General features: G+C 41.6%; 1 protein-coding gene across 2 annotated transcripts in view; it reads left to right on the top strand.

Moving 5' to 3' along the window:
* The window catches only part of bmp1 (Bone morphogenetic protein 1), a 58,406-nt gene that overhangs the window by 33,377 nt on the left and 12,519 nt on the right, over positions 1-12,510 (top strand). For both annotated transcript variants that reach the window (XM_014138167.1, NM_001173597.1), the window contains exons 11-13: positions 8,605-8,750; positions 9,084-9,279; positions 11,465-11,590. In XM_014138167.1, the coding sequence (XP_013993642.1) occupies positions 8,605-8,750; positions 9,084-9,279; positions 11,465-11,590 (468 nt within the window). The remainder of the gene's footprint in view (positions 1-8,604; positions 8,751-9,083; positions 9,280-11,464; positions 11,591-12,510) is intronic.

Genomic DNA, 12,510 nt, shown 5'->3' with positions numbered 1-12,510 from the left:
TTTGTTGCCTCAGTGTCTTTAGATATTTTTGTAGATGTTACTATGGAATACTGAAGTATAATTACAAGCATTTCATAAGTGTCAAAGGCTTTTATTGACAATTACATGAAGTTGATGCAGAGGCAATATTTGCAGTGTTTACCCTTCTTTTTCAAGACCTCTGCAATCCGCCCTGGCATGCTGTCAATTAACTTCTGGGCCACATCCTGACTGATGGCAGCCCATTCTTGCATAATCAATGCTTGGAGTTTGTCAGAATTTGTGGGTTTTTGTTTATCCACCCGCCTCTTGAGGATTGACCACAAGTTCTCAATGGATTGACCACAAGTTCTCAATGGGATTAAGGTCTGAGGAGTTTCCTGGCCATTGACCCAAAATATCAATGTTTTGTTCCAGTAGCCAGTTAGTTATCACTTTTGCCTTATGACAAGGTGCTCCATCATGCTGGAAAAGGCATTGTTCGTCACCAAACTGTTCCTGGATGGTTGGGAGAAGTTGCTCTCGGAGGATATGTTGGTACCATTCTTTATTCATGGTTGTGTTCTTAGGCAAAATTGTGAGTGAGCCCACTCCAGTGGCTGAGAAGAAAACCCACACATGAATGGTCTCAGGATGCTTTACTGTTGGCATGACACAGGACTGATGGTAGCGCTCACCTTGTCTTCTCCGGACAAGCTTTTTTCCGGATGCCCAAAACAATCAAAAAGGGGATTCATCAGAGAAAATGACTTTACCCCAGTCCTCAGCAGTCCAATCCCTGTACCTTTTGCAGAATACCAGTCTGTCCCTGATGTTTTTCCTGGAGAGAAATGGCTTGTTTGCTGCCCTTCTTGACACCAGGCCATCCTCCAAAAGTCTTTGCCTCACTGTGCGTGCAGATACACTCACCCCTGTCTGCTGCCATTCCTGAGCAAGCTCTGTACTGGTGGTGCCCCGATCCCGCAGCTGAATCAACTTTAGGGGACGGTCCTGGTGCTTGCTGGACTTTCTTGGGTGCCCTGAAGCCTTCTTCACAACAATTGAACCGCTCTCCTTGAAGTTCTTGATGATCCGATAAATGGTTGATTTAGGTGCAATATTACTGGCAGAAATATCCTTGTCTGTGAGGCCCTTTTTGTTCAAAGCAATGATGACGGCACGTGTTTCCTTGCAGGTAACCATGGTTGACAGAGGAAGAACAATGATTCCAAGCACCACCCTCCTTTTGAAGCTTCCAGTCTGTTATTCGAACTCAATCAGCATGAAAGAGTGATCTCCAGCCTTGTCTTCGTCAACACTCACACCTGTGTTAATGAGAGAATCACTGACATGATGTCACCTAGTCCTTTTGTGGCAGGGCTGAAATGCAGAGGAAATGTTTTTTTGGGGATTCAGTTAATTTGCATGGCAAAGAGGGACTTTGCAATTAATTGCAATTCATCTGATCACTCTTCATAACATTCTGGAGTATATGCAAATTGCCATCATACAAACTGAGGCGGCAGACTTTGTGAAAATGTATATTTGTGTCATTCTCAAAACTTTTGGCCACGACTGTATATATTGGTCATGGCTCCCGAGTGGTGCAGCGGTCTAAGGCACTGCATCTCAGTGCAACAGGCATTACTACAGTCCCTGGTTCGAATACAGGCTGTATCACAGCCGACCATGATTGGGAGTGCCATAGGGCGGTGTACAATTGGCCCAGTGTAAATCCGGGGTAGGCCGTGATTGTAAATAAGAATTTGTTCTTACCTGACTTGCCTAGTTAAATAAAGGTTAAATTTAAAAAACAACTGGCTGGAACCGCAGCGCAATCAGTAGGAGGTGAACAGTGGCTGGTACTGAAAATATTGCTAACTTGTTATGCAAGTGTTGCACACCAACAGATGGAGAAAACCTACACCAGTCGAGCAATTCATTTCAACAATAATCTTCATTTTAATTTGACTTTACAAACAACAAGAGGGCTTAATTGGAGTCTATTTATTCGGAGCCTAGACCTATATAAAATAACTTAACTGGCTGAGGTAGGCTATGAGGCTGAACAGCCTAATGGAAGTAGGATTTTTTTATTAGGCCTACTTACAATTGCAACTGGTCAAAAATGTAGCATCCTACATAAAACAATAATTTAAAGAAAAAAAGTCTGCACGTTCGAACTAAAACAATGTAACTAATAATGAAAAGTCCACATTTGTAAATCCCTAACTCAAACTAATTGGAAAGGTAGATACGAATTATTTGTGACATTGTGGTTACAATAAAGAATGTAAACAAGTTGTAAACAAGATGCTGTGTTTTTATTTACACTAGTGATGGACAACTGGAGGCATTTTGAAAACAGGTTTTCAAACACTTGTTTTTACACAAGTCTACTGTAGTACTGTAGCAGGTGTAGCCCATCATACAAATGTTTCCTATTAGCAGAACAATATTCTTTTTTATAGCCTGGCTACTGTAGTGAAAATCCCTCAACTTGCAATGTATTCGATGCTTAAGTACTCTAAAGTGTTACATTTCTAACTCAAAACAGCAGTACAGTATTTGTTCATCAACATCTTATGCTTTCGTTAATAAAATAATGAGAAAAAAGACATTCAAATGCGGATGTTTTATTTAAACTACATTTTATTGTTGTATCTCCAATTTCTCTTGCCAAAACATCTTGATGGCCTTGACTAGTTCATCTTTGCTTGTCAACTTGGCAGAGTTATGGATGAATGTGTTCAGTTGAGGCCAAACAAGTTTGATCGGGTTTAAGTCAGGAGACCTATTAGATATACTGTAGGCTTACCGTAGGTGTTGTAGGTCTTTTATTTATTTATTTATTTATTTTTATTTAACCTTTATTTTACTACATAAATATCTACTTACTCTGCTGGCGTCTTGACCCAGTTTATGCCGTCATTTGCAATGCAAACCTGGATGGCAGTTTGTTTTGGGTCATTGTCTGCATTTGGAGAAGAAAAAAATAAGTTTAGCCTAACAGTCAACATTAGGTACAATAATAGAAATATACATGTAAATATGCCTAAACGTAACAAAATATTGCTATAATCCTACCTTGAAAGAAACAATGTGGTCCCAGAAAAACCTCTGACATAGGGTCCAGCATATCTCTTGATGATTTCTTCCTCAAAGAAATCTCGAGTCATGATACCTGAAGAAGGAGGCAAGAGTGAATTATTGTGGAACACATAACAGTCCGAGAGGTGGAGGCTACAATATTTTATGTACCTTTTGCTTTGTAAATAGCCAAACTTACCATAAAAAATCTAATATGGGTCTCATCCCTGGCGAGAAATTGCCCCCAACACATGGAGTTTGAGCGGATGCTTGGGACTCGGCTTGCTTGATCTTCCTTTTTTTCTGTAGCAATTTGGAGTAAATTGCTCAAGGGCCACTGTTGATTCGTCTGTGAAGATGACGCCATTGAATGTCTCTCCAGCTTTGGTCCTTGCCTGGGCCTGCATGACACAAAGTTCTTTGTTGGTCAGAGGAATGAGTACTTGAGGTCACCGAGAAAGTCTGGACATGGCCTACTCTCCATTATGTAAGGAATTAGACACTTTCCCATGTTTACTACATTATGTAGTGTAGGCTATGTTTACTTGTCAGACTGCACAGTAGCCTAATAAACAAATGCAGGTGGCTTAAGTCTTCAAAATGCTTTATTATCCAAATGTAAAGGCATATACTGTACAGTACTGTATTTCTTCATCAGCATCTTTATGCTTTCGTTAATAAGATAATGATAAAAATACTCTTTCAAAATGCTGATGTTTATTTAGTTATGGATCCATAACAAATTACTATGGGAATAAATATCACTGAATTACAGAAATATTGGAACAAAGTTGTCTAATGAAGGTAAACAAATTGTTGCTTACTGGAAAATACTCTTTCAAACACACGGTCACGTTGTACAGTGACATTATGGCTATTAGCAGGGCTATATTTTGGCTTTTATAAAAATTATTTTGACCTTTAGTCAGATTACAATAGTCACTATCGTTTTTTTGAAAACGAAATCATCTCCAAAATATCGTTATATATAGCCTTCCCGCTGTGGACGTCTATTTCAGCATCGTTTTGCGCTGCTCTGAGACAAGCTTGGAGAAACGAAAATGTTAAATTATATTCCATGATATTCTTAAGATATATGTGTTGATAAGCAAGTGATGTCTGCTAATTAATCAAGTTAGGTTTCTCCGGAAATAAATAATTCTAAATAACAAACTGGCTTTATTTACAAATTAGTGAGAATGTCTCACCCCATGTAGGGGTGCGTGCTGGTGGCAGGGAAGTCAGGCGCAGGAGATCGAACTTGGTATAAAATGGAGCAGTTTAATAAGTGCTCAAAACTCCGAAAACCAAAATATACAAAATAATACAAATGGGTACAAAACCCGTCGCACACCAGAACATATCTTGCACAAAGCTTACAAACAAACAATCACTGACAAGGACAATAAGTGGGAGCAGAGGGTTAAATACACAACATGTAATGAATGGGATTGGAAACAGGTGTGATACGCACGGCTGCAATGCGGTCACACTCCATCTCCACCCCTGAGGTGGAAATGCGATACCCTAGGAAGGAGACGGACTGTTGGAAGAACAGGTATTTCTCAGCCTTGACGTACAGGTCATGCTCCAACAGGCGACCAAGCACTCTGCGCACCAGGGACACATGCTCAGCGCGTGCAGCGGAGTATATCAAAATGTGTTCAATATACACCACTTCACCCTGCCCGTGCAGGCCCCTGAAAATCTCGTCTTCAAAGGCTTGGAAGACTGATGGCGCATTCATCAACCCGTACGGCATGACGAGGTACTCATAGTGCCCAGAGCTGGTACTGAAAGCCGTCTTCCACTCGTCTCCCTCTCGGATACGCACCAGGTTGTAAGCGCTCCTGAGATCTAATTTGGTGAAGAAGCGCGCCCCGTGCATTGACTCTATCGCTGTGGCTATGAGCGGTAGCTGGTAATGATACCTCACAGTGATCTGATTCAGACCCCGATAGTCAATACACGGGCGCAGACCTCCCTCCTTCTTCTTCACAAAAAAGAAACTCGAGGAGGCGGGTGGAGGACCAAATGTACCCCTGACGCAGGGATTCGGAGACATATGTTTCCATAGCCTCCGTCTCCGCCTGTGAGCGGGGATCCACGTGACTCCTGGGAAGTGCAGCGTCTACCAGGAGATCTATCGCACAATCGCCCCGTCAATGAGGTGGTAATTGAGTCGCCTTCTTTTCTTTCCGCCCGATGGAGCCGGGTGGACGGTGGCCAGGTATAGCTCCAGTTGAAGCAGGAACCCCTGGCAGTTCGCAGCCTCTCCGTCGTACTCCTGGGGCAGGGAGAGACGAATCCCACTGGAACCAGGTGGAAAAGGGGCGCTCAGAGAAGACCCCGGTTGTGCTGGTAGAAGGCGCAGGAAAAACTCCCTGTCTCTCCCAGCTGTCCATGGCGATGCCAAGATGGTGAAGCATTGCTGCGTACTCCTGGACGTGCTCCTCCACCCCTATAACTGGGGTATCTGCTCCTGCTGACTCCATACGCCGGTCAGTGATTCTGTAGGGGTGCGTGCTGGTGGCAGGGAAGTCAGGTGCAGGAGATCGAACTTGGTATAAAACGGAGCAGTTTAATAAGTGCTCAAAACTCAGAAAACCAAAAATATACAAAGTAATACACATGGGTACAAAACCCGTCGCACACCAGAACATATTTTGCACAAAGCTTACAAACAAACAATCACCGACAAGGACAATGAGTGGGAACAGAGGGTTAAATAAACAACATGTAATGAATGGGATTGGAAACGGGTGTGATACAAGACAAAACCAAAGGAAAATGAAAAGAGGATCAGTGAATATTAGAAGGTCGGTGACTTCGACCGCCGAACGCCGCCCGAACAAGGAGAGGGACCAACTTCGGCGGAAGTCGTGACACCCCATGTTTAAGAATTGCTGTTTTCTCGCTCACTCTAGGTTAAATGAAAACGAAATCTCCAAAATATCGTTACTTTTTAAACAAAGTGAATGTTTTTATTATTAATTAATTTTGAATTATATAAAAGCCCCTTAGATATTCATTTAGAATCCTCCAATCCTTAAAATGCAATTATTGGCGGAGAGCAACGTCATTGAATTTTTTGTTGTTGTTGATATACTGTAGACCTACCATTGGCTAAATGAGTCTCATTAGTGTTGAGTAATGTGCTGTTAAAAGTGGTGTAGGTCTTATTTATTTAAAGATCATATTGAAGTTAGAAGCAATAGGATTTGAAGCAAAAGCCTTCAACTATTTTAGCACCGTTTCGCGCCGCTCTGAGACAAGCATGGGGACTGGTCTTGATAAATCAATGAGATTTTTATTTTCACTTAATCTCCGTTTGGGTAATGGTTAGACTAGAATTTGAACATGCTCTTTGTGTAACCTTTATTTAATTAGGCAAGCCAGTTAAGAACATATTCTTATTTACAAGGACAGCCTACTCCTTCCTCCCCATCGGGAAATTGAATCCCGGTCTCCCGCGTGCCCTCATTCTCTAATACAGACATGGCCTGCTTTCCCTTATGTAAGGAATTAGGCACTTTCCCATGTTTACTACATTATGTATTGTAGGCTATGTTTACTTGTCAGACTGCACAGTTGCCTAATAAACAAAAGCAGGTGGATTATATCTTCAAAATGCTTTAAATGCTTTATTATCCAAATGTAAAGGCATAACGAATTACTATGGGAATAAATATCACTGATTTACAGAAATATTGGAACAAAGTTGTCTAATGAAGGCAAAAAATGTAGAGTCTTCTAATCCTCTTATGCTGTAGCCTACTCCGGACCTTCACATTGTTCAGCACCATATTTTCCATTGCATCCTAATGGAAACCCTGAGAGTTTTGTTTTACATTTTTCTTGGAATAGAAACACCATAATATTAATTAAATTAATTAAAATGAATCCCATATACTATGTTATTACAAAAAAGGTTTTAAATTCTCTGGTAATGCCAATATGGAAGACTATCAAATGCTTCTCCAAGATGCACTCTGGTGGTCAAACTAGCACTAAATTGCATTAACAGAAAAATGGCTGACAATTAAATAACGTGCCACAGACTGCTGCAGTAGCCCGCAAGGTGTGCTGCAGTATTACACAACTTTTAAAGGAGGAACCACTGTATACAGAATATAGCACTATTTGGTAAAAGACCAAGTCCATATTATGGCAAGAACAGCTCAAATAAGCAAAGAGAAATGACAGTCCATCATTACTTTAAGACATGAAGGTCAGTCAATGTGGAACATTTCAAGAACTTTGAAAGTTTCTTAAAGTGCAGTTGCAAAAACCATCAAGCGCTATGATGAAACTGGCTCTCATGAGGACCGCCACAGGAAAGGAAGACCCAGAGTTACCTCTGCTGCAGAGGATAAGTTCATTAGAGTTACCAGCCTCAGAAATTGCAGCCCAAATAAATGCTTCACAGAGTTCAAGTAACAGACACATCTCAACATCAAGTGTTCAGAGGAGACTGTGTGAATCAGGCCTTCATGGTTGAATTACTGCAAAGAAACCAATACTAAAGGACACCAATAATAAGAAGAGAATTGCTTGGGCCAAGAAACACGAGCAATGGACATTAGACCGGTGGAAATCTGTCCTTTGGTCTGATGAGTCCACATTTGAGATTTTTTGTTCTCTTTGTGAGATGAGAGTGGGTGAACGGACGATCTCAGCATGTGTGGTTCCCACCTTGAAGCATGGAGGAGGAGGTGTGATGGTGTGGGTGTGCTTTGCTAGTGACACTGTCAGTGATTTATTTAGAATTCAAGGCACACTTAACCAGCATGGCTACCACAGCATTCTGCAGCGATACGCCTTCCCATCTGGTTTGAGCTTAGTGAGACTATCATTTGTTTTTCAACAGGAGAATGACCCAAAACACAACTCCAGGCTGTGTAAGGGCTATTTGACCAAGATGAAGAGTGATGGAGTGCGGCATCAGATGACCTGGCCTCCACAATCACCCGATCTCAACCCAAATGAGATGGTTTGAGAAGAGTTGGACCGCAGAGTGAAGAAAAAACTGCCAAAAAGTCCTCAGCATATGTGGGAACTCCTTCAAGACTGTTGGTAAAGCATTCTAGGTGAAGCTGGTTGAGAGAATGCCAATAGTGTGCAAAGCTGTCAAGGCAAATTCTACTTTGTAGAATCTAAAATCTAAATTGTATTTTGATTTATTTAACACTGTTTTGGTTACTACATGACTCCATATGTGTTATTTCATAGTTTTGATGCCTTCACTATTAATCTACAATGTAGAAAATAGTAAACTAAAGAAAAACCCTTGAATGAGTAGGTGTGTCCAAGCTTTGACTGGTACTATATATATAGATAGATATTGAGAGAGATTTTTTTCTCCCTTTTTTAGTGTATGAAAAAAGCCTTTGTTTTCTGAAACATTCAAATGATGTAAGCTCTATACACAGAAACTCTTGCTTATCACTATATTCTCTTGATCTCAAAAGAAGGGGAAAAGGGTGAAGTTGATATTGTTGTTGGAAGAATTCATGGAAGTTATACCCCCCTCCTTCTGCTTCCCTCTCTCACCAGCCATCTGTGGGGGAGAGGTGAACAGGGACAATGGCCAGATCCAGTCACCCAACTACCCTGACGACTACCGACCCAACAAAGTGTGCGTGTGGAAGATCACAGTAGCACAGGATTTCCATGTGGGCCTCTCCTTCCAGTCATTTGAGGTAAAGGCTGTGAGGCGGAAAGGGAAGTGGAATGTAATTTTCACTCAATCCTGTACGAGACACCCAGACACTGCTGAGCAGGAGGAAGAATCGGCATTCAATCTGGGATGACAGCAGCCCATCCAGCACATCCTCTTACTGCCAATCGTATAGTCCAGACACTTGGAAATGTAGGACGTGATGGAGACTTCTTCTTTATCACTTACAGGAGGATACTGCTAAGTCGAAATAATCATATTTAAAACCGACATAGCAGAGATGTGAATTTGTAGGACAGTTGGGCATCCTCTGTCAACATCCTCCCCAATGTTCCTTGCCTTATCTCTACCATAGATTGAGAGGCATGACAGCTGTGCCTATGACTACCTGGAAGTGAGAGATGGGAACTCAGAGAGCAGTCCACTGCTGGGCCGCTTCTGTGGCCATGACAAACCAGACGACATCAAGACCAGCTCCAACCAGCTTTGGATGAAATTTGTGTCTGATGGATCAGTGAACAAGGCTGGATTTGCTGCCACCTTCTTCAAAGGTCAGATGTCAAGAATAGTGTCCATCTGTGATTAGTGTTTATGATGACACAGGATTGGGTAATACTTTTCACAAAAATCCTTTGTAAAATGTGGTACCAGGGAAGAATATGTGTGGTAATATAGGAGTTCACGTTCACATCTGTGCAACCATCTTCTGATTATTAAACTCTATCCCAGGCCTTCACATTTATATTAACATTGACTTGACAAATTGCTGTTACATTTTGGGCTGCATCATTATTATTTTGAAAAGGTTCCAAGGTATGCTACTTGTTATTCCTTTGTGGGATGCCATGACCTCTGGGTGAGATGGAGTATATAAATGGAGTATATGATAAACTCTTTATTTCTGTGGACTGAAAATACAAAGGGAAGGATGTAGAATTTATGGTTTCCTAGAATGCTTTGCTAAATGTTCTCGTTCTTCTTTCATCATGGCATATTACGACGACGTCTGTACTTGGAAGAGGTCGACTATGATGAACATACAAAGGGAGGGAAGTGGAAGTAGTTACAGTGGGGGAAAAAAGTATTTGATCCCCTGCTGATTTTGTATGTTTGCCCACTGATAAAGAAAGGATCAGTCTATAATTTTAATGGTAGGTTTATTTGAACAGTGAGAGACAGAATAACAACAAAAATATCCATAAAAACGCATGTAAAAAATGTTATAAATTGATTTGCATTTTAATGAGGGAAATAAGTATTTGACCCCCTCTCAATCAGAAAGATTTCTGGCTCCCAGGTGTCTTTTATACAGGTAACGAGCTGAGATTAGGAGCACACTCTTAAAGGGAGTGCTCCTAACCGCAGCTTGTTACCGGTAAAAAAGACACATGTCCACAGAAGCAATCAATCAATCAGATTCCAAACTCTCCACCATGGCCAAGACCAAAGAGCTCTCCAAGGATGTCAGGGACTAGATTGTAGACCTACACAAGGCTGGAATGGGCTACAAGACCATCGCCATGCAGCTTGGTGAGAAGGTGACAACATTTGGTGCGATTATTCGCAAATGGAAGAAACACAAAAGAACTGTCAATATCCTTCGGCCTGGGGCTCCATGCAAGATCTCACCTCGTGGGGTTGCAATGATCATGAGAACGGTGAGGAATCAGCCCAGAACTACATTGGAGGATCTTGTCAATGATCTCAAGGCAGCTGGGACCATTGACACCAAGAAAACAATTGGTAACACACTACGCCGTGAAGGACTGAAATCCGGCAGCGCCCGCAAGGTCCCCCTGCTCAAGAATACATATACATGCCCGTCTGAAGTTTGCCAATGAACATCTGAATGATTCAGAGGACAACTGGTGAAAGTGTTGTGGTCAGATGAGACCAAAATGGAGCTCTTTGGCATCAACAACTCGCCGTGTTTTGAGGAGGAGGAATGCTGCCTATGTCCCCAAGAACACCATCTCCACCGTCAAACATGGAGGTGGAAACATTATGCTTTGGGGGTGTTTTTCTGCTAAGGAGACAGGACAACTTCACCGCATCATTTTACGGGGCCATGTACTGTCAAATCTTGGGTGAGAACCTCCTTCCCTCAGCCAGGGCATTGAAAATGGGTCGTGGATGGGTATTCCAGCATGACAGTGACCCAAAACACACGGCCAAGGCAACAAAGGAGTAGCTCAAGAAGAAGCACATTAAGGTCCTGGAGTGGCCTAGCCAGTCTCCAGACCTTAATCCCATAGAAAATCTGTGGAGGGAGCTGAAGGTTCGAGTTGCCAAACGTCAGCCTCGAAACCTTCATGACTTGGAGAAGATCTGCAAAGAGGAGTGGGACAAAATCCCTCCTGAGATGTGTGCAAACCTGGTGGCCAACTACAAGAAACGTCTGACCTCTGTGATTGCCAACAAGGGTTTTGCCACCAAGTACTAAGTCATGTTTTGCAGAGGGGTCAAATACTTATTTCCCTCATTAAAATGGAAATCATTTTATAAAATTTTTGACATGCGTTTTTATGGATTTTTGTTGTTGTTATTCTGTCTCTCACTGTTCATATAAACCTACCATTAAAATGATAGACTGATCATTTCTTTGTAAGTGGGCAAACGTACAAAATCAGCAGGGGATCAAATACTTTTTTCCCCCACTGTATACAATGTGCTGTAGAACTGATGGTTCTTTTCTTCTTCTTAATTGCATATCACAACGGCGTCTGTGGGTGGTAGAGATGGACGAGTGTTGTAAGCCTGATAATGGGCGCTGTGAGCAGCGCTGTGTGAATACCCTGGGCAGCTACCGATGCGCCTGTGACCCTGGCTTTGAGCTCGCCTCAGACAGACGCAGCTGTGAGGGTGAGTGCAGGGGTTTATTACTTATCCATCTCCTAAAAACACCAATGTAGAATGAATCACACAACTTCACCATCCCACTCACTGGACAGTCTCAAGCTAATAGACAACTCAATCCACAGTCTCACATCACAAAGTATTCATCTTTGCTATTGTCATAATTGATTAATGAGCTTCTCAGGAGAAAAATATCCCAATATTGACACCAGTGTAGCTGAAAAGCACTCATCAGTCCCTGTCTTCTAACTAAATGTTGATATTCTTTATCACTTGGACATCAATGTGCCAGATGCTTACTGTGGAGCATAAGTCATGGTTGTAGGATGGAGAAATGGTGCCCATTGTCTTCATCCTCTGTAGGCTACATTTTTATACTCAGTGTCCTCTGCCACCTCAATGGTTTAACCATCCTTTATCGGAGGAAGGTTTGTTTTTATTACAGTCAGACCACTTCATCACTGGTCTATTAGAACAAGGAGCCGCTACATGGATTTTGAACGAGCTAGGATACATGCAAAGAGTCTTTTCACACATTTCAGAGCAACAAGACCTGTACATTTTGAAAAGCACTCCATAGAGCTTTAATGGGCATCTTAGCCCATATGGAAAAGTTATGTATGGCAATAAAGGTATATGTAAATTACTTATGTTTTATGGGCATATATGGTGGAAACATATATGCCCATATATGCTTATTTATATATCCACACATAAGTACATATACAGTGCCTTCGGAAAGTATTCAGACCCCTTGACTTTTTCCACATTTTGTTACATTACAGCCTTATTCTAAAATGGTTAAAGTTAAACATTTTCCTCAGCAATCTTCACACAATACCCCATAATGACAAAGTGAAAACAGGTTTTTATAATTTTTTGCAAATGTGTTACAAATAAAAAAACATACCTTATTTACATAAGTA

This window comes from Salmo salar, chromosome ssa13 (genome assembly GCF_905237065.1).
Source record: "Salmo salar chromosome ssa13, Ssal_v3.1, whole genome shotgun sequence".
In the NCBI taxonomy this organism is placed as follows: Eukaryota; Metazoa; Chordata; class Actinopteri; order Salmoniformes; family Salmonidae; genus Salmo; species Salmo salar.
Note: the sequence above shows the minus strand (reverse complement) of the source record. Positions and strands in the feature narration are given on the sequence as shown.